Below are 21,423 nucleotides of genomic sequence, written 5' to 3'. Positions count from 1 at the left end.
AGCAGGAACGAAGTCGGCACTTGCGAATATTTACCTTGAGTGGCAATCAATTGGGACCCTGAATTTGGGTAACTCCTGTATTACCGTTAATCCACCTTTTCTTATGTATTATATCAAAGATCTTATTGATGTAATTAAATCAGCTCTATAATGGTAACTGCACCCCTATATATATGATTTGGGAGTTTGTACTTCTCTTAAAAACTGTTTATGTGGGTATTCACAATCTCTACCACAGAAATCCCTTTTATTTCCAGCTGCATCAAATTTTTTATGTGTCTGTGGATGTCCCCAAGTAACTAGCGAGCAGTAATTACAGCTATGTTATTTAAAATTAATGTGAGATGATCAAATCTGATCACAAAACTGTTTTGATCCCTATAACATAAATTTAACATTAGGTATATCCAAGGTCCAGCTTTGATCATTGTTATGGATGGATCAGGCACAGTTTTTAGGAAACCATGTAATTAGATTATTCTTTGTTAAAATTACTCAACTAATCAGAATTTTGGATTCCAATATTGTTGGGCACAAATAATAGCGTGTAAATCGTAGCTATAGGTTCTAGTATAAGGTATGTTGAAAGGATCCTGAATCCTGAAAGGATTCCGGGGCATGTGTGATATTATTGTGCCTCAACCCCAAGTAGCTGTGGACATCATGCCAAAAAAACCTGTATCGGGACTATGTTTTTCAGGTTCCCAATGTCCCCTAGCTAGGCCAGGAACTGTGTTCATAAACTCATATGTCTTATTTCATGAAACAAAATGATGTTCTTGCTGTGCTCATGTCTTTTTGGACTCAGAGTTTACAATTTGATGCATTCAGCTTGTAAACCTTATATACAAACAAGACTATTGTACATTGAGCTGAATTAAATGAGTCCAATCTTTATTCTCCTTAAGGCAAATTGCTCTCTGTTGGAGCTTAGAAGAGGTGCGTCTGTCTAACCCACCCTGTATCCAGTTTATCCAGTTGTCTGGTAAATCATCACCTTGATGGTGTCTGGTCTGGGTGCGGGTTATAGAACAAATCCAGCACTTTGCATCCCCTTCCATTGTGTTATGCTTGTTGGTGAGGACTTTGAAATGTTTCTTTGCTAGACTCCTTGTTCATCGTTATTATGTCTGGGTGGTTTTGTTCAGAGCATATTGTACCTCAAATGAAGAAAATAGTATTCCTGTGGGATGATGGATAAAAAATAACAATGAATTGGACACTTTATAGTAAATTGCAGGTGAGAAGACGAGGCAAACAATTTAATTCAGGAATATTTTTACACTTTGCTTTAGATTTGGTAACAGTGTGACTATCAGGGCTATCCAACTCCTTACCTAATAAACCCTTCCCATACACCGTATCATTAAACAGTTTATTTCACACATATATTTAATGTCAGAATGTTTGTGTATCTGACAATTGTTTATCTTGTGATAAAACAATTTTGAAAATGTATTTTTAATGCTTAAGCCTTAATTTTTTTATAAACTGTTTACAATAGTACAAAACAACAATACGAGTAATCTTCTCCCTATCAATCTCTGCCACTCCTGTGCTGATGCTTCCATAATAATCCACCTGTCTGTTAACCCCTTCTCAACATTGGATGTACCAGTACCGCCTATTTTGCAGTGCAGTGCAAATGGACGTACTGTTTTTTTTTCTTGAGATTGTGTGGGCACAGGAGCGGTGCCCACCCGTTCGCTGCTGGCTTAACTGATAAATGTGGCATCATTGTATCTCTGTAAACTTACTGACCTAAAGAATAAAGCTGTTTTATCACTTTTACTGCAGGGATAATGAGATTTAAAAAAAAGAAATATCTTGAATTGCCGGTTTTTGTTCATTCTGTCTCACAAAAGTCGGAATAGAAGGCAATAAAAAAGGTTGGTGGCGAGTGAGTTAATCTAACAAAGGGTTAATGTCACCATTCGATTGTAAGGTGACATTAACCCTTTGTTCGATTAACCCATTCGCCACCGCTACAGGGCAATGGGAAGCCCACGCATTTTTTAAAAACGAATTAGCCCCTTAATATAACAACTACAACTCCCAAATTTTGCACACAAACCCGCATGTAATTATTAGTCAAGGACATATAAAAAAACATGAAATTAAATGCTTTACTGAATGTAAAGCATGTGTCATTTCATGTCGGGTTGGGGAATTATTTGATAGAAGCCGGCAATTAGCGGCTATTCTGCTATGAAGAACTCTGTGAAATATAAATATATATATATATATATATATATATATATGTTTATCTCAATGACTGGTGTGTGTGTATATATATATATATATATATATATATATATATATATATACACACACAGTATATATATATATATATATATATATGCATTCTATGTGTCTATATCTATTATTTCGTTTCTGTTAGAAACCCTGTCATAGGGCTCCATTATATGTCCATTTTGCAAGGCGGCGAGAAAATCTCGCCATACGGATTGCATACGGATGCCATACGGATTACATACGGATGCTGACATGCGCAAAATACGCAACCACACCTTGCTTACGGATGACATACGGAGCACTATTTAGGGGTCATTCATCCGTATTACGCCTGTAAACTACGGACCGTATTTTGCGTCGGATAGTGTGACCCCGGCCTATCGCTCACACACTTCGCACTCGCACACTCACGCAGCCTCTGCTGTTGTACCACCAGCGGAAGACCGTCGCACTGCGCCTGCGCGAATTCCACACAGGCACAGTGAATCATTTGGCTGATCCAGGCGGCAGATGCGCGACGTGTCTACAGGCAGGAGAAGTCGGTAACATTAAAGGGGTTTTCCCACGAACGAAAGTTTATTTTAAAAATTGTCTGTGTCTGACCGTGTACGGAGTATACCTCATCTCCTGGGCAGGGGAGGAAGCAAAAGACAATACTGACATTACAGCAGGGGATCGCAGAGGATACCATGCAATAGGTTGGTACCAGCAGCAGTTTCCATATTGAGACACCCATCACTTGGGTGTCCCAATATGGCGATCGGTGAACTTCCTCCTCTTGGAATTATGGGATACGGTGACATCTGTACAGAACAGGAAATGAAAACATTACAAGACAATTATATAAATAGATGATTAGGATAATTTACCTTTGTCACCTGTGCTCCTTTATACTCTGAAGACTGTGTAGTGTCACGAACAACATCCTGTGCTGCTCATTTCCCATAACACTAGACAAGATCTCTGTACAGCATTGTTTCATAACTAAGCTATAGTGTTGGCAGACATTCTCATTATACTGTTAAAAAGAACCTGACATGATCCATGGGCAGCATTATTCAGAGACTGGCCATCTTTTTGCAGACTGGTATGTTTAAATCTGAAATGTTGCAGTGTTTCAGAGAAAACATTCTGAAAAGCTGGACAGGGACTATGACTCCTATCCATCACCATTCATTAATTTTGCTCACGCTGATCTTGATGAACGAGCATGTTGTCCTGAAACACGCCTGGTTCATTAAAGGGGTAGTCCTATGAGGTTAAGAACGTACAGGCAGGTAGTTGCTAATTACCTGCCTGTTCTGCCCAGGGATGATCTCTGCTGGCTCAGCTGGTGACTCGCCTGGTTTATTTCACCTCATGTCAACAGAGTAGCACCTTCTCTTCTGCTTTGTTCTGTAGAAGTAGCAGTAAAGCCCCCGTCACACACAGCGATCTCGCTAGTGAGATCGCTGCTGAGTCACAAGTTTTGTGACGCAACAGCGATCTCACCAGCGAGATCACTGTGTGTGACACTTATCAGCGACCGGCCCCCCTGCAGGGTATCGCTGATCGTTCTTGAACGGCCAGGACATTTTTTTGATCGCTGGTCTCCCGCTGGCCAGCACGCATCGCTGCGTGTGGCAGGCGGGAGACCAGCGATCAGCGAGCTGGCGCTGGTAACTAAGGTACACATCGAGTTTCTAAGCGGCGCGCTGCACTTAGAAACCCGATGTGTACCTTAGTTACCAGTGCGCTGGTGCATGGAGCTGGTAACCAAGGTACACATCGGGTTTCTAAGTGCCGCGCGACGCTTAGATACTCGATGTGTACCTTGGTTACTAGCTCCCTGCACCAGCACACTGGTAACTAAGGTACACAGTGGGTAACTAAGCGACCTGTGTCGCTTGTTACCCGTGTTTCGCTGGTGCTGATAGCTGGTGAAGCTGCTTGTTTGGCAGCTCCCCAGCGATCCTGACATGGTCATATCGTTGTCGGGATTGCTGGTGCGTCGCTATGTGTGACGGGGCCCTAAGTGCCTCTGTGTTGTCGCGTAGTCCAGCTTTCTCTAGCCATTGGTAGGATTTCTCAGCCACCTCCGTTATCTGTCAATGGTACTCTCATGCAGCGGCTTGTTTTGCCATGGCGCTTCATGTTCCTGTTCTTCCTTCCAGATCTGTTGTTGTTGTTATTGCCTTCGGCTTTCTTTCAGAATCTCATCTTTTGGTGCCATTCTTCTGATGTATTCCTGGATACTCTTTGTTTCATCCGTGATGGTGGCTTGGATGCTTAACAAGCCTCAACCACCCTCCTTTCTGTTGGTATACAATCTTTGGGTGCTAGACTTAGGGTGGAGACCTCCATGCATTGTGAGGAGCTTTCATGTCTTCACATCTGCAGCTTCCATTTCTTCTTTTGGCCAGCACACTATGCCAGCAGAGTGTCTGATAACTGGCAGGGCATATGTATTGATGGCACAGATTTTATTCTTCTCATTGAGCTGGCTCTTCAGCACCTGTCTTACCTTTTGATGGTATTTGGATGTTGCTGCTTTCCTTGCCTCCTCATCCTGGTTACCATATCCCTGTGGGATGCCGAGGTACTTGTAGCATGTCTGTACATCTGCTATATGCCCTGCTGGTAATTCCACTCCATCCGTCTTAACTACCATGCCTTTATTACCAACCGACCGCCAGTCCGAAGGACATCACGATGTCTTCACAGTAGATCCTTGTCAGATGGATCAGTGAATTGATGTCTCGTTTATTTTTCGCATGCAGCTTGATGTCATCCATGTAGAGGAGATGGCTGATGGTGTGTCCTCTCTTGAACTCTTATATATACACACATTACACCGTAGCATGTAAAAGTTTGAGCACCCCTGGTCAAAATTACTGTTATTGTGAAACGTTAGAGCAAGTTGATGATGAAATTATCTCTAAAAGACATTAATTTGAAGATGACACATTTCCTTTGTCTTTTAGGCTATATATATATATATATATATATATATATATATATATATATACAGTATATATATTCATATTTTATATTTTAAAAATTACAAAAAGGAAAATGGGCTGATGCAAAAGTTTCGGCACCCTGCTTGATTGCTACCTAGTTGCTCCCCGTTTTTTAAAGTATCACAGCTTGTAAATGCTTTTTGTAGCCAGCCATGAGTCTTTCAATACATGTTTGAGGGATTTTCATCCATTCTTCCTTGGAAAATTCTTCCAGTTCTGTGAGATTCCCGAGTTGTCTTGCATTTACTGCTATATTGAGGTCTTCCACAGATTTTCAATGATATTCAGATAAATGGTCTGTGAGGGCCATTGTAAAACCTTTTTGGCACAAGGTTAGAGGAGGTTGGGTTTTTGGGTTGAAGGAGCTGAGAAATGTGCATCACGTGGCCTTTCCTAATGATGATTGTGAACAAGCCATAACCCTATAACAGGCTAATTAAAGTCTCAAATAGAGATGAGCGAATTTGTTAGGATTTTGTCCCTGAATCTGATTTTGACATATTGGAGCCATTTTCGAACAATATTTGTGCCAAATGTGTGTCTTATGATCAGTTCGGTAATTTCTACTCCCATTGACTCTAATGACGTTCTGCTGTGACAAATATTGCAAAAACAATATTCGATTCCGATCATATTCGGAACCAAATTCAAACAAATTCGCTCATCTCTAGTCTCAAGCCTTTGTCAAATTTATTTGAGCACAGAAATCTGCAAGGGTGTCCAAACTTTTTCATTAGCTCTTTCTAGCTCTTTTTCCTTTTTGTAATTTTTAAAATGTAAAAAATGACTATAAATATATACACAGTATGTATGTATACATACAGTGTGTGTGTATGTGTGTGTATATGTATGTATATATATATATATATATATATATATATATATATATATATATATATATATATATATATATAGATATATATAGGTCTGGCAAAAATTAAGAGACCATTGCAAAATTTTCAATTTGTCTTTATAGGTATATTTTTGCGTAAAATGTAAATTGGTCTTTTATTCTATAAACTACTGACAACATGTCTTCGAATTTTCAAGCACTAAATTTTGTATTTATTTTCAGAAAATGAGAAATGGTCAAAAGAATAAAAAATGCAGTGTTTGCAAACCTCAAATAATGCTAAGAAAACAAGTTCATAATCATTTAGAAACAACAATACTGATGTTTTACCTCAGGAAGAGTTCAGAAATCAATATTTTGTAGAATAACCGTCATTTTTAATCACAGCTTTCATGCGTCGTGGCATGCTTTCCACCAGTCGTTCACACTGCTTTTGGGTGACCTTATGCCACTACTGGTACAAAGATTTAAGCAGTTCTTCTTTGTTTGATGGCTTGTGATTATCTGTCTTCCTCTTTATTACATTCCAGAGGTTTTCAATGGGGTTCAGGTCTGGAAATTGGGCTGGCCATGACAGGGATTTGATGTGGTGTCCTTCATCCACGCATTGATTGAACTATCTGTGTGGCATGACGCATTATCCTGCTGGAAAAAACAGTTCTCAGAGTTGGAAAACATTGGCTGAGCAGAAGGAATCAACTGTTTTTCTAGGTTAACCTTGTATGTGGCTTGGATCATACGTCCTTCGCAAAGATTATCCTGCCCAATTCCAGCCTTCCTGAAGCATCCCCAGATCATCACTGATCCTCCACCAAATTTCACAGTGTGCAATACACTGTGGCTTGTACACCTCTCCAGATCTCCATCTATTAGATGACCAGGCAGCGTCGGACTGGCCCACCGGGGAACCGGAGGATTCTCCGGTGGGCCCTGGCATCTGGTGGGCCCTGGCACCTGCAGGCATACAGGGCCAGCAGTTGCCTAGGGCCCCCGCTGCTCCAGGGGCCCCCAGCCAGTGGTGTGTCGCACACCATGCAGCTGCTATGGGGGCCCCGTGCCAGCGGAGCAGCAGCGGGTGTCAGGAGGCAGGAGCCCCTGTCCCCGCTGCTAAAGAGAAATGAATATTCACTGCGAAGCAGTGAATATCATTTCAGGTCTCCACACCCCCAGAGGCCCCGCCCCCAGCCCAGTAAGCCGCTCTGCATCTGTAAATCAGGGCCGGCGCCACCCTCAGTCCTCTCTGCTCCTGACTCACAGCCAGTGGGCGATGACGTCACTACATCGCGCACCCGCTGTGTGTCTGGCAGAGAGGGCAGCTCCTGACACTGAAGCCGGGATCAGCGTGGGAGCGAGGAGGAGAGGTGAGTATTGTGTTTTGTTTTTTTTTTTATATCTCTCTCACTCTCTCTATCTGTCTCTCTCTATCTATCTCTATTTCTCAATATATCTCTCTCTCTATCTCTCTTATATCTATCTTTCTATCTCTATCTATTATCTATATCTATCTCTATCTATTATCTATATCTATCTCTATCGCTCTATCTTTATATCTATCTTTCTATCTCTACATCTATCTCTATATCTATCTATCTCTATATCTTTCTATATATATCTCTATATCTATCTATTATGTCTATCTATCTATCTCTATATCTATCTATCTTACTCTATCTATCTCTATATCTATTATCTCTATATTTATTATCTATCTAGCTACCATCTATATCTATCTTTATCTATATATATCTCTATCTAATATCTATATCTATCTATCTCTATACCTATCTATTTATCTATCCGTTATCTATCTCTATATCTTTTCTCTGTATCTATCTATCTCTGTATCTATATCTCTCGCTATCTATCGCTCTATCTCTATATCTATCTTTATATCTATATCTCTATATCTATCTCTATCTATCTCTATATCTATCTCTATTTCTCTCTATATCTATCTCTATATCTCTATAGCTATCTATCTATATATCTCTATCTATCTCTATATCTATCTCTCTATCTCTATATCTATCTTTCTATCTCTATATCTATCTATCTTTATCTATTTATCTCTATATCTTTTCTCTGTATCTATCTCTCTATATCTATATCTATCTATCTCTATATATATCTATTATCTCTATATCTATATCTATTTCTCTCTATATCTCTCTCTATATCTATCTATCTATTTATCTCTATATCGATCTCTCTGTATATCTATCTTTCTATCTCTATCTATCTATCTATTTATCTCTATCTATTATCTATATCTATCTCTATATCTCTACATCTATCTTTCTATCTCTACATCTATCTCTATATCTATCTTTCTATCTATATCTATCTATTATGTCTATCTAGCTATCTCTATTATCTATATCTACCTATCTCTATATCTTTCTATCTTACTCTATCTCTATATCTATCTGTTATCTCTATATTTATTATCTATCTTTATCTATCTATCTCTATCTCTCTATTTATCGATCTCTGTATCTATCTCTCTATCTACCGCTCTCTCTATCTCTCTTTATATCTATCTATCTCTATATCTATTATCTCTATATCTATCTACCTATCTATCTCTATATCTATCTCTATATATATATCTGTTTCTCTCTATATCTATCTCTATATCTCTCTCTCTATAGCTATCTATATATTATCTCTATATCTATCTATATATTATCTCTATATCTATCTATCTCTATATCTATCTATCTCTATATCCATATCTATCTCTATATCTATCTTTCTATCTAACACTATATCTCTATATCTATCTCTATATCTCATTATCTATCAATCTCTATCTCTCTCTCTTTATCTATCTATCTATTGATCTATCCATCTATCTCTATATCTATAGCTATCTATTAACTCTATTATCTATATCTATCTATCCATCTATCTAGCTATCTCTATATCTCTCTATATCTATCTTTCTAACTCTATATCTATCTATCTCTATATCTAGCTATTATCTCTATATCTATCTCTATATCTATCTTTCTATATCTATCTGTCTCTATATCTATCTATCTCTATATCTATCTCTATATATCTCTATATCTATTTTTATTTATAGCCATCTATCTATATATATTTATCTCTATATCTATCTATATATGTCTATATTATTATTATTATATCTGTATATCTCTATCTATTATCTATCTCTATCTATTATCTTTCTCTATATATCTATCTATCTCTATATCTTTCTATCTATAGCTATCTATCTCTATATCTATCTATCTATCTATCTATCCATTATCTATTTTCTATCTATCTCTATATCTATCTACCTATCGATCTATCTATCTATATTTCTTTCTATATCTATCTTTATATCTATCTCTATCTCTATGAATCTTTCTATCTATATCTATCCATTATCTACTTTCTATCCATTATCTACTATCTATCTCTATATCTATCTATTTCTACATCTATCTTTCTATCTATTTCTATCTAACTCTATATCTATATATCTATATAGCATTATACCCTATGAGGGGGTGCATTATTCCCTATGAGGGGGCAGCATTATACTCTATGAGGAGGCAGCATTATACCCTATGAGGAGGCAGCATTATACCCTATGAGGAGGGCAGCATTATTCCCTATGAGGGGATGCATTATTCCCTATGAGGGGGGCAGTATTATACCCTATGAGGGGGGCAGTATTATACCCTATGAGGGGGGCAGCATTATACCCTATGAGGGGGCAGCATTATTCCCTATGAGGGGATGCATTATTCCCTATGAGGGGGGCAGTATTATACCCTATGAGGAGGCAGCATTATACCCTATGAGGTGGTGCATTATTCCCTATGAGGGGGGCAGTATTATACCCTATGAGGGGGGCAGTATTATACCCTATGAGGGGGTGCATTATACCCTATGAGGGGATGCATTATTCCCTATGAGGGGGGCAGTATTATACCCTATGAGGAGGCAGTATTATACCCTATGAGGGGGGCAGCATTATTCCCTATGAGGGGGGCAGTATTATAACCTATGAGGGGGCAGCATTATACCCTATGAGGGGGCAGCGCTATACCCTATGAGGGGGGCAGTATTATACCCTATGAGGAGGCAGCATTATACCCTATGAGGGGGTGCATTATTCCCTATGAGGGGGGCAGTATTATACCCTATGAGGGGGCAGCATTATACCCTATGAGGAGGGCAGCATTATTCCCTATGAGGGGGTGCATTATACCCTATGAGGGGGTGCATTATACCCTATGAGGGGGGCAGTATTATACCCTATGAGGGGGCAGCATTATTCCCTATGAGGGGATGCATTATTCCCTATGAGGGGGGCAGTATTATACCCTATGAGGAGGCAGCATTATACCCTATGAGGGGGTGCATTATTCCCTATGAGGGGGGCAGTATTATACCCTATGAGGGGGGCAGTATTATACCCTATGAGGGGGCAGCATTATACCCTATGAGGGGGTGCATTATTCCCTATGAGGGGGTGCATTATTCCCTATGAGGGGGGCAGTATTATACCCTATGAGGGGGGCAGTATTATACCCTATGAGGGGGTGCATTATACCCTATGAGGGGGTGCATTATTCCCTATGAGGGGGGCAGTATTATACCCTACGAGGGGGGCAGTATTATATTCTATGAGATGGCTGCATTATATTCTATGAGATGGCTGCATTATACTATGTGAGGGGGCTGCTTTATATTCTATGAGGGGGCTACCCCAACTCCTGCTACATAATTAAGACATGTACAACCTTATATTATACCCGGATATTAGCGTGTTTTACCGCATAATTGGTGGTCTGGTATTTAACTCTATGCAGCTACATAGTGGGCCCCAAGAATGATTTTCTCTGGTGGGCCCAAGGTGTTCCAGTCCGACGCTGCGACCAGGTGTTGGGCAAAGCTGAAAATTAGACTCATCAGAGAGATTACCTTACTCCAGTCCTCTATGGTCCAATCCTTATATTACTGCCATGTCTGCCTGCTCTTCGGTCTCCCAACGGGCTGCTAGGACAGGGGCGCGCCACACTGTCAATGTACCGCCAGCCTTGCAGTCTCCTCAGGTCCCCCGTTGTTCACGCATGCGCACCCTTAGGCCTCGGACACGCACTTGCCGGGGTCCTAGGCTTCTACCGGAGTCCTGATCCGGAAGTGAACTTGCACGGCACTCGGGGTCAGGTACATCAGGCAGCTTCGGCCGTTCCATTGGCGCCTGATTATTATTTCCTGCACTTGCCCTGTGCGGTGCTCTACCAGGTCCCTCTACGCCTCCAGTGCGTGCCCTGCTCTGCTCTGTCCCTGTATTCTTCCAGTGCGTGCTCTGCCCTGTCCCTGTACGCTTCCAGTGCGTGCTCTGCTCTGCTCTGTCCCGGTACACTTCCAGTGCATGCTCTGCTCTGCCCAGGATCCTATTCCATCGGTGTTAACTCTGCCTTGTCCCGGACTCTGTGACTCTCTGTGACTTCTCTGCTCCCTCGGGTTCTTGGTGAGTACCCCCAGTTCTCTTGGTTATCTTCGAGTCGCCCCTCTGGCACTAGCTATTGTGGTATACCATCCTCCTAGGACGGTCCCTGTATAGGGGTCAGTTCCACCTGGCCAACTCGGGTCGGTACCTCAAACCAGTGGGTCCACTCCAGGATTTATAACACCTTATGGTCTTTGGCAAACTTCAGCCTGGCTCTCCTTTGCTTCTCATTGATGAAAGGCTTTTTTCTAGCTGTATATGTCTTGAGCCCTGCCTCTAGGAGCCTGTTACGAACTTTTCTTGCCGTGCACTTCACCCCAGCTGCCATTTGCCACTCCTTTTGCAGGTCACTTGATGTCATCCTGCGGTTGCTGAGTGACATTCAAATAAAATGACGGTCATCCCAGTCAGTGAAGAGTCATTTTCGCCCTCTACCGGTTTGTAGCTTTGTTGTCCCCAATATCTGTTGCTTGACCTTGTTGTATTGGACTGCCGTCTTAGAAATTTTAAGGATGGAGGCAACATAACGCTCACTGTGTCCCTCTGCTAGTACAGCCAGAATTAAGCCCTTTTCCTCACTCAAGACTTTTTTTTCAACTACTTTGGCAAGGTTAAAAGTTATTTTTTCATTCCTATTACTTTTTTGATATTACTAGCACTTGTTTTGCCATCCAGCTTGTCCTATTGCAAGAGGATTGTGAACACCACATCAGGGTTTTTTATACTGTCCTTCATTAACTAAGATTTGGCTCAGGTGATCACCTAATCAGAAGCACATTAAGTAGAATGAGGTATAGTCTGGTTGGAATTCAACTGACACTGGAATGGAATGGCTGTCAGACATGTAGAGATGCTGATTTCTGTAAAACTGTATAGTGGTCAAAATTGTTGGTACCCCTCGTTTAATGACAAAAAAAACTCACAATGGTCACAGAAATAACTTGAATCTGACAAAAGTGATAAATCAAAAATCTATGAAAATAAACAAATGTAAGTCAGATATTGCTTTTTGACTGTGCTTCCATAGAATTTAAAAAAAAATAAGACACCTGTGATGCTAAGTAGTGGACACACCTAGATGTAACATATCCCCTTTGTTACATTATTTTCAGGGGTACCATCATTTCTGTCCAGGCCTTTTTCATGAGTTTTTTTTTTTTTTTTTTTTTTTTTAACGTCTGTGGATGCATGGTTGAAATGCAATGTCTGACTTTCATTTGATACAGGAAAGATATATTTGTACCGTGTTAGCCAGTAAATAGAAAAATATTTAGAATTGAAAGTCCTCAGTGGTTGCTACCTTTTAATGGCTATCTGAAAAGATGGTAACAATTGCAAGCTTTCGAGACTACTCAGGTCTCTTCATCAGGTAAAGACTAATGCAACATCTGAAGAATCACATATTTATGCACAAAACAGCACAGAAATAACGCAATAGATAAGACAAGTGACGTGAAGCAGAATTGTCATTATGGGAGAGGGATAAACCTAAATATTGGAACAGTTCATTGATAATGAGTGTGAAAGTTTTATTGTCCTCTGATTGGCATCTGGTTCTGTGTTGTTGTGATGCCCCCAGAAGGTCTGAAGAGCAAATTCCTTAATTGATGTAAAAAGACATAAATCCATGTAACACATTCATTCCTGCACTGAGTGTGTCAAAGGTTGTCATAAATTTATACTCCCAGACCCTCCTGTCTCTTTGAGACTTGAAGTTACCTTTTAATGCAAGTAATTTAATGTCCATCATGCTATGACCGGGTATACAAAAATGTTTTTGCCACAGGTAGATCCATTCTTTTTTTCTCTTATTGTGTGGCGATGAGAATTCATTCTTGTTCTCAGTTTTTGCCCGGTCTCCCCCACATACAGACCCCCAGTTGGAGAAGGGGGTGCGTCTTATAATGTAGATATACCATACCAGCCGCGGTGGAGCAGGGTCCTGGGTTGCGACTGGAGGAGGAAAGAATGGAGTGTTGCTGCAGGCCACAGACTGGGATGAGAGGGTATTCGGATGTGCGGCGCACCGCTGCAGGTGTTTAGTGCTGCCGGTGTCCGGTGCTGCTGCAGGTGTCCAGTGCTGCTGCTGGGGCTCTGCCAACATTTTGTGAAAGGCCAGAGCCCCTGCAGTTCCATGGTTTCCTATGCGGTGTACGCCTGGAATCTGAGATCTCAGTGTGAGATCTGATCTCCCGAGATCTTGGTGCCGTGATCTCCATCTGCGCATGCACCGCCACCGGCAGCCATATTCCCGGAGTATACCGTCCATATATATATATATATACAGTGTGTGTGTGTATGTATGTGTATATATATATATATATATATATATATATATATCCAACAATGTAGACCAGCTCACTCCTGTGAACCACCTGGAACCTCAGCTGACCTGGTTAACTCCGTTGTGCCCGGATCTGGATGTAGGAGTCCATCCATACAAATGTGAACAACGATAAAGCAAAGTCCAGCAATAACGTGAGCAATCCAGGATGCTGTTAAAAATTTTTTTCTTTTTATTCATAAATCCATTAAAATGCAATGGTCCAAGCAGTTCAAAACAGCAATAACGCAGGAAAGTCGTGCAGATAGGACTACGCGTTTCAGCGGTAGAACCCGCCTTCTTCACGGTCCAGAATCACTGTGAAGAAGGCGGGTTCTACCGCGGAGACTTGATTACACACAGGTGGATTATATTTATCATCATTAGTCATTTAGAACAATATTGGATCATTCAGAGATCCACAATGAAATTCTGGAGTGAGTTTGCTGCACTGAAAGTAAAGGGGCTGAATAATATTGTACTCCCCACTTTTCAGTTTTTGTATTTCCACAAAAATGTAAAATAACCAATAAATTTCGTTAATCTTCACATTTGTGTCCCACTTGTTGATTCTTCACCAAAAATTATCATTTAGTATCTTTATGTTTGAAGCATGATATGTGGGAAAAGGTTGAAAAGTTCCAGGGGGGCCGAATACTTTCGCAAGTCACAGTTTATATAAAGATATATATAGACATACTGTGTATGTATATATATATATATATATATATATATATATATATACACACACATACCGTATATACTCGTGTATAAGCCGACCCGAGTATAAGGCGATCCCCCCCCAATTTTGCCAAAAAAAACCTGGGAAAACTTATTGACTCGTGTATAAGCCTAGGGTGGAAAATGCAGCCGCTACTGGTAAATTTCAAAAATAAAAATAGATACCAAAAAAAGTAAAATTAATTGAGACATCAGTAGGTTAAATGTTTTTGAATATCCATATTGAATCAGGAGCCCCATATAATGCTTCATACAGTTCATGATGGCCCCATAAGATGCTCCATACAAAATACACCCCATATAATGCTGCACAAAGGTTAATAATGGCCCCCTAAGATGCTCCATGGAATAATATGCCCCATATGCTGCTCCATAAAGGTTATGGCCCCATAAAATGTTCCATAGATTATGCCCCATATAATGCTGCCCCATAAGATGCTCCATAGATTATGCCCCCATAAGATGCTACATAGATTATACCCCCATATACTGCCCCATAAGATGCCCCGTAGATTATGCCCCCATAAAATGCTCCATAGTTTATGCCCCCATAAGATGCTCCATAGATGATGCCCCCCATAAGATGCTCCATATATTATGTCTGCATAAGATGCTACATAGATTATGCCCCCATATACTGCCCCATAGATTATGCCCCCATAAGATGCTCCATAGTTTATGCCCCCATAAGATGCTCCATATATTATGCTCCCCATAAGATGCTCCATAAATTATGCCCCCATAAGATGATCCATAGACTATGCCCCCATAAGATGCTCTATAGATTATGGCCCCATTACATGCCCCATAGATTATGCCCCCATAAGATGCTCCATAGATTATGCCCCTATATGCTGCCCCATAAAATGCCCCATAGATTATTCCCCCATAAAATGCTCCATAGATTATGCCCCCATATGCTGCTGCTGCAAATAAAAAATAAATGACATACTCACAACTTGTCCCTGGGGGCCAGGTGCCGGGTCTTGAGCAGTCGGGGGCACCGGCGCGCTATGGAGGCCAGGTGCCAGTGTCACAGCTCGCTCAGGGCCCTGGCACCTGAGATATTCACCTGTCCTCGGTCCAGCACTGCTCGCCGCTGTCTGCCGCATCCTCTGCTGCCTGAACGTCACTGACAGAGGACCTGGCAGACAGCGGCGAGCAGCGTTGGAACGGGGATAGATGAATACTGCATATACTTGCCCCCTCCTGGCATGGTCTCTGCAGCCCCGCTTCTCCCACAGTCTCCCTTCCTTCAGCGGCCACGTGGTACCGCTCATTAAATTCATGAATATGCGCATATTCATGACTTTAATGAGCAGTACCACGTGACCGCTGAAGGAAGGATGGGAGACCGTGGGAGAAGCGGGGGGGGGGCTGCAGAGACATGCCATGGGGGTAAGTTTGATCTGACACCCCCCGCTGACCCTCTGGCATATATGACGCGTGTATAAGCCGAAAGGGGGGGACTTTCAGCCCAAAAAATGGGCTGAAAATCTCGGTTTATACACGAGTATATACGGTATACTGTATATATCGCTTTATATAAAACTGAATGTATGTTTGTATCACCAACCAATCACAAATCATCTTTTATTTCACCAAAGCTGTTCAAAAGAAGCTGAGCTGTGATTGGTGGCAAGGAAAACTGTTGCTCATAGAAACCAATCACTAAGCATCTCACATTTCACCAGAACTGGTTAAAAGAAGCTGAGCTGTGATTGGTTGCTATGAGCAAGTTTTCCCACTTGACAACACCTTAGCAGACACTGACATGGTGGGAGAAATGTAGCATTTCCAGGAACATAAGCTCCCAGCCATTGTCTGCCCCCCAGAAAGGAGCAGAGAACACATGACAAATGAATTCCCCCTTCCTTGCCCATATACCCATCACACATCCTCCATCCCATAGGCACATCTTCCCTCTTAAAGGGATTTCCGGTATGGAAGTTAGGGCAAATCCCTCAGCGCTCTGATTCTGACCCCAGGCCTCTCTTAAAGGGATCCCCGGTATGGAAGTTTGGACCGTTCCACTCAGCTCTGTAGTTCTGACCCCAGGATCTCTTAAAGGGATCATTGGTATGGAAGTTAGGGCAAATCCACTCTGCACTTTGGTACTGACCCCAGGCTCTCTTAAAGGGATCTCCTGTATGGAAATTAGGGCAAATCCCTCAGCACTCTGATTCTGACCCCAGGGTTCTATTTATGCAAATGTGGCTCTGGCTGACGGGTTGATGTGGGATATTAGGGGTATATATATATATATATATATATATATAGCCAGGCTCTTCAGCTAATATATATATATATATATATATATGTTAGATAAATACATATTTTGGTGCACCTTTCTTCCTAAAGTAAACAATACATGTATATATGACGGGCACATCCTAGGTCTGAGTGTCTAAATCTGTTGTACAGTTGAAAAGTAAAGAGAAAGATAAGTTACAAATATTCGCATACTGCATTTAAAACAATCTGCTCATGTGTTATTGTACTCGATGTTTTCTGTAACGTAATTGCATTTACTATGTATAATTCTACTCCTTTTTCCTCCTAATAGTATGGCTAACCTGATTGTTTTAAATGCCTTGTGTTCCTTTGTTGCAGAACCTGGAAGATTGCTCCAGTTGGCCCACAGTGATGACTATAGCACATCCAGTGAAAGTCCTTCGGTTTTGTCATCAGACCCAGAATTTAGACAAGGTAAAATGTAATAATTGGTATAAAACTTTGAAACTGTATCTATTTTATTCCGTGTTGCTACTAACATTGTAAAAGTGTAATTGTCTTTTAAAGGGGTGGTCCAGAGGTCAAAGAAATTTTAATTTAAATCCCTATCTATTTGATTCCATAATCTAAACTGATTTCTTTTTTTGTAACATAAACTTTATTGTTTCCAGAGTAAGAGGATACATTGACAACAGCCGTTCATATAATTGCAGTCATTAACCAATAGTACAAGATTTGGTCAATATTACAAATTACTTCTTTACAAGGAACCAGAGAATGTTTAACAATAACCCAGATGTACACAAGTAACCCAAATATCACAAATCATTGCTCTTTTTGGTAATGTCAGTTATGAATTGCTCATCTTGATCTAAATTGATTTCTAATATACGTGCATTAAAAATTGCCTACCCTTCCCTAACTCCACTATCAAGCAGCTATTGTACCTTTTTCTCCTCCTGTGGAATGACACTTTGTGTTTCCCAGTGCATGTTGAGATGCTCAAACGAAGCGTCATTAGGGCGGAGGCTGCAGTGACTGTCACAGCTTCTGCCTCCTCCCTGAAACGAAATGTCATTAGTGACTCTTGTTTAAGGGGCGAGGCTCATCCCTGCGCACTGTTATTGTGCGATGTGCACAGTGACAGCATGCACTCTGTGTTGCCGGCTCAGGTCAGTAATAAAAAGTCGGCAACACAGAGGAGAGCACGCTGTCATAGCTCGGTGTCAGGGTACCCAACGTTTGACTGTTTACATTACGACATCAAATGAATAGAGATTTAGAATAAAAATTCTTCGAACTCCAGACCACCCTCTTAAGGCTAGGCCCAAAGCATGTTTGGGTAAGACCTTTGTTGTGTACATCTACCTATGACTACTTCACATTAAGAATACTAGCTAAACCATTGTCTCACACATGGAATAAAATGAGAATTAGTTACTCAATATAATGGTATGTATTTTTGGTGTATATTGCAGTGCCTCTTAAAAGTAATCTGTAACCAAGTATTTGCTACTTAATCTGAGAGCAGCATGATGTAGAGACAGGAACTCTGATTCCAGTGATGTGCCACTTACTGGGCTTTTTGCTGTAGTTTCAATAAAATCACTGTTTTCTCAGCAAGATATTATCACTACAGGAATAGTAAACTTGCTGCCATGTAGTCCTCCATATTCATGAGGTCTGTGTAACCCCTCCCCACCACTGATTCACAGCTTTTTACCTGTCACATTGTATACAAAAGCTGCCCATCAGTGGTGTGGACAGGGTAATACAGAACTGGTAGTTCTGCAACAGAGAAAATCAGAATTGCAACCAGCAACCCAGTAAGTAATACATTTCTGGAATCAGGTCTCTGCTCCAACATCATGAAGCTCTCAGACAGGGCAGAAAAAGCCTGGTGACAGATTCCTTTTAAGGTATGGAATTTTTTAGCTTACAGTGTGACAGCATCTTTTCCTGATTTGACTATATATCTGATAAGTCCTGAAATGTTTTTCATTTTCTCAACCCTTTGGAAATAACATTTTGTGAATGCATCTGGTATTGCCAGTGTAAAATGCATTAAACGTGAAAATCAGCTACAGCCCCCTGAGGAAGCCCACGCGAAACGCGCGTTGGGGCTGCGGTATTGACGGCACAGTGGACCTATTGTGGTATGACCTTTTCACCTTTCACGTTTACACTTTGTCTTTGATCTATCAATAGCTGTTATCTCTGTTACTTATTTACTGGATAATAGGTGTAGGGTAATTTACATGTCAGTATGCTGATTTATACAGGTGACTGAGATACACATATATAATGAAGTAATTGCCTAGGTAACTTGGATATAATTTGGTTTTGTACCTGGTCCATATTATCCTGTAGCCTCAGATTTTTTGTATGTAGTTGGGTCGCCCTCCCAGGGCTGTGGGGTACTCAGTACCGGGCCCGATGAGCTTCAATGGGAGATGTCACGGCAGCTGGGACCCGGCCCGTGGCCCTGGGCGCCCATTGTAAAAAAGGGGAAAGTTTATAAGTGACTCGTGACGCCACCTGTGGTGTTCAGCAATGAAGATGTAAGCCGACGCTGCAGACAGATCCTCTGGGACAGATGGTGTGGTGCAGCAATGATGTTATAGCCCTCCACAGGCAGGGCTGTAGTGCCAGGGCAGTGTAGGTGAAGTGACACTTAGAACGTGTAGTGTCGGGCGCAAGGGAAGTAGCCGTGCTAGGCGGGTTAGCGCAGGGATAAGTGGAGGACACCAGGGCATGTAGTTTCAAAGATTTACTCACAGTCTGCTGCAGGTACAGGTGCCCGCATCCGTGCCGTGTCCTCCGGGTCAGGAGCTCAGCCAACTTCCAGGCAAGATGAAGTACTCCTTTCCAACACTCCGCCAACATATGTGCCTTTTCTGAATGTCTCCTCTTATAGCGCCTTTGGATGAAGTACTCCTAGTACTGAGTTACACTGGAGTTCCTCCTGTCAGATGTTCCTATGAACGCTACTTGTGCGGCAGACAACTGTAGCCTACTTCTGGGACTCCTTCTACCTTGTCCCGGCTCACACACGTTGCTGTTGTGCCCCCAAGTCTGGTGTGGGAATAAAGTGGTCACTAATTCTATTCCTCCGGTGGCTGCTGCAGGACCATTAGTATCCATACAACCTCGGGGACCGGACCCCGGCCTTGCGCTGTGGACTTGGGAAGGGTTCTCTATTCCAACCCTGATCCTTATTCCTCCTCTCCTTACGTTCCGTGCTAATCCTTCTTCCCAATGGAGAATCAAGCTTCCTTTCTCTGTCTCTTTCCTGTGCCAGCAGACCCAGATCACTGTGGCCTGCTGCAGCACTTCCTTCTTCCATCCCTCTCCCGGGGATCTTCTGTCTTACTCTCTGTCTTTCTACATCCTCACTCACTGACTGAATGAATGACTGACTGACTCAACTCTTCCCGCTCTTTTATGTAAACTCAGCTCCACCCACCTCCCAGCACGTTTCGTTTTCCAAGCAGGGAGCCACCAAGGGGTGCTATGCTACACTCCAAGCAGGGAGCCGCCGAAGGTGCTTTGCTACACTACTTTGTGGTGTGGGGTGTAAGTGTTGGAGTGTGGTCAGGTATCTCCACCTTACCTGGACGGTGGGGTACCACACCTCAGGAGGAGGTGCAGTACCTCTGTGGCGATTGAACCCTCAGGGGCGCCACATGTCCTTCTTTAGAGACTTTTGTCCATATGGTGTAATTTTTTACATTTTTATTTTTTTATTTTTTTATGATTGAACTAATAAAATATTATATTTGATATCACATATTAGTGGTCTTTTTGCTCCTAATCTTTTGTTGTCTTCATTATAGTGAGTGTCTCCCTCGGGGGTTTCATCTGAATTATGTCACTCAGTGATTTAGATGGAAACCCCAATATACTGTAAGTGTTTAGCGTAAAGTGCAGGATGAATGTTCGCAACAAAAGCTTCAACTCACGTAAGTTCCCACTCAGGTCCGTCATCAGTTAACGGAAATATAGGGGGCTTCCACATTACTGGTAGTACAAAGGCTCTGGAAAAGTGCTACAGCTCCTCGTCCCCAAAAGAAATTGCGCTCCCAAATCCAAATGACCCGCTCCTTTTTGAGCACCACAGTGAACCACATTTAGCATCCACATGTTTGGCATTTCTGTAGTGATGACACTAATTTACGGTTCCATGTTTCCAGAAGCATGAGATGGCACCACAACGTACTGGTCACTACAACGTACTGGTCACTACAATGGCACTTTGCAACTTTCACTGCTGCTTGTTTCTGGAAATTACCCATGGAGTCAAAACTGTCAACTACACCTGTAGATAAATTCCCAAAGGGATATAATTTTCAAAATGGGGTCACTTGAGGGGGGATTCTGCTCTTCTAGTACTTAGGGGCTGTGTTTATGGAGTCTGCAAACTATTCTAGGAAAATCTGTCCTCCAGGAGGGAAATAGCTCTCCGTCCCTACCGAGTCTTGCTGTATGGCTCAGCAGTACTGTACAACCACATATGGGGTATTTCTACATTTAGCAG

The 21,423-nt window shown here is 41.6% G+C and overlaps 1 protein-coding gene across 6 annotated transcripts in view; it reads left to right on the top strand.

Moving 5' to 3' along the window:
- The window catches only part of PTPN13 (protein tyrosine phosphatase non-receptor type 13), a 399,005-nt gene that overhangs the window by 226,742 nt on the left and 150,840 nt on the right, over positions 1-21,423 (top strand). For all 6 annotated transcript variants that reach the window (XM_073541467.1, XM_073541487.1, XM_073541500.1 and 3 more), the window contains one exon: positions 17,265-17,360. In XM_073541467.1, the coding sequence (XP_073397568.1) occupies positions 17,265-17,360 (96 nt within the window). The remainder of the gene's footprint in view (positions 1-17,264; positions 17,361-21,423) is intronic.

The sequence above is a fragment of the Dendrobates tinctorius genome, unplaced genomic scaffold, assembly GCF_039654945.1.
Source record: "Dendrobates tinctorius isolate UK_male_01 unplaced genomic scaffold, ASM3965494v1 ptg000011l, whole genome shotgun sequence".
NCBI classification, from domain to species: Eukaryota; Metazoa; Chordata; class Amphibia; order Anura; family Dendrobatidae; genus Dendrobates; species Dendrobates tinctorius.
This window is presented reverse-complemented; position numbering and strand designations above follow the sequence as displayed.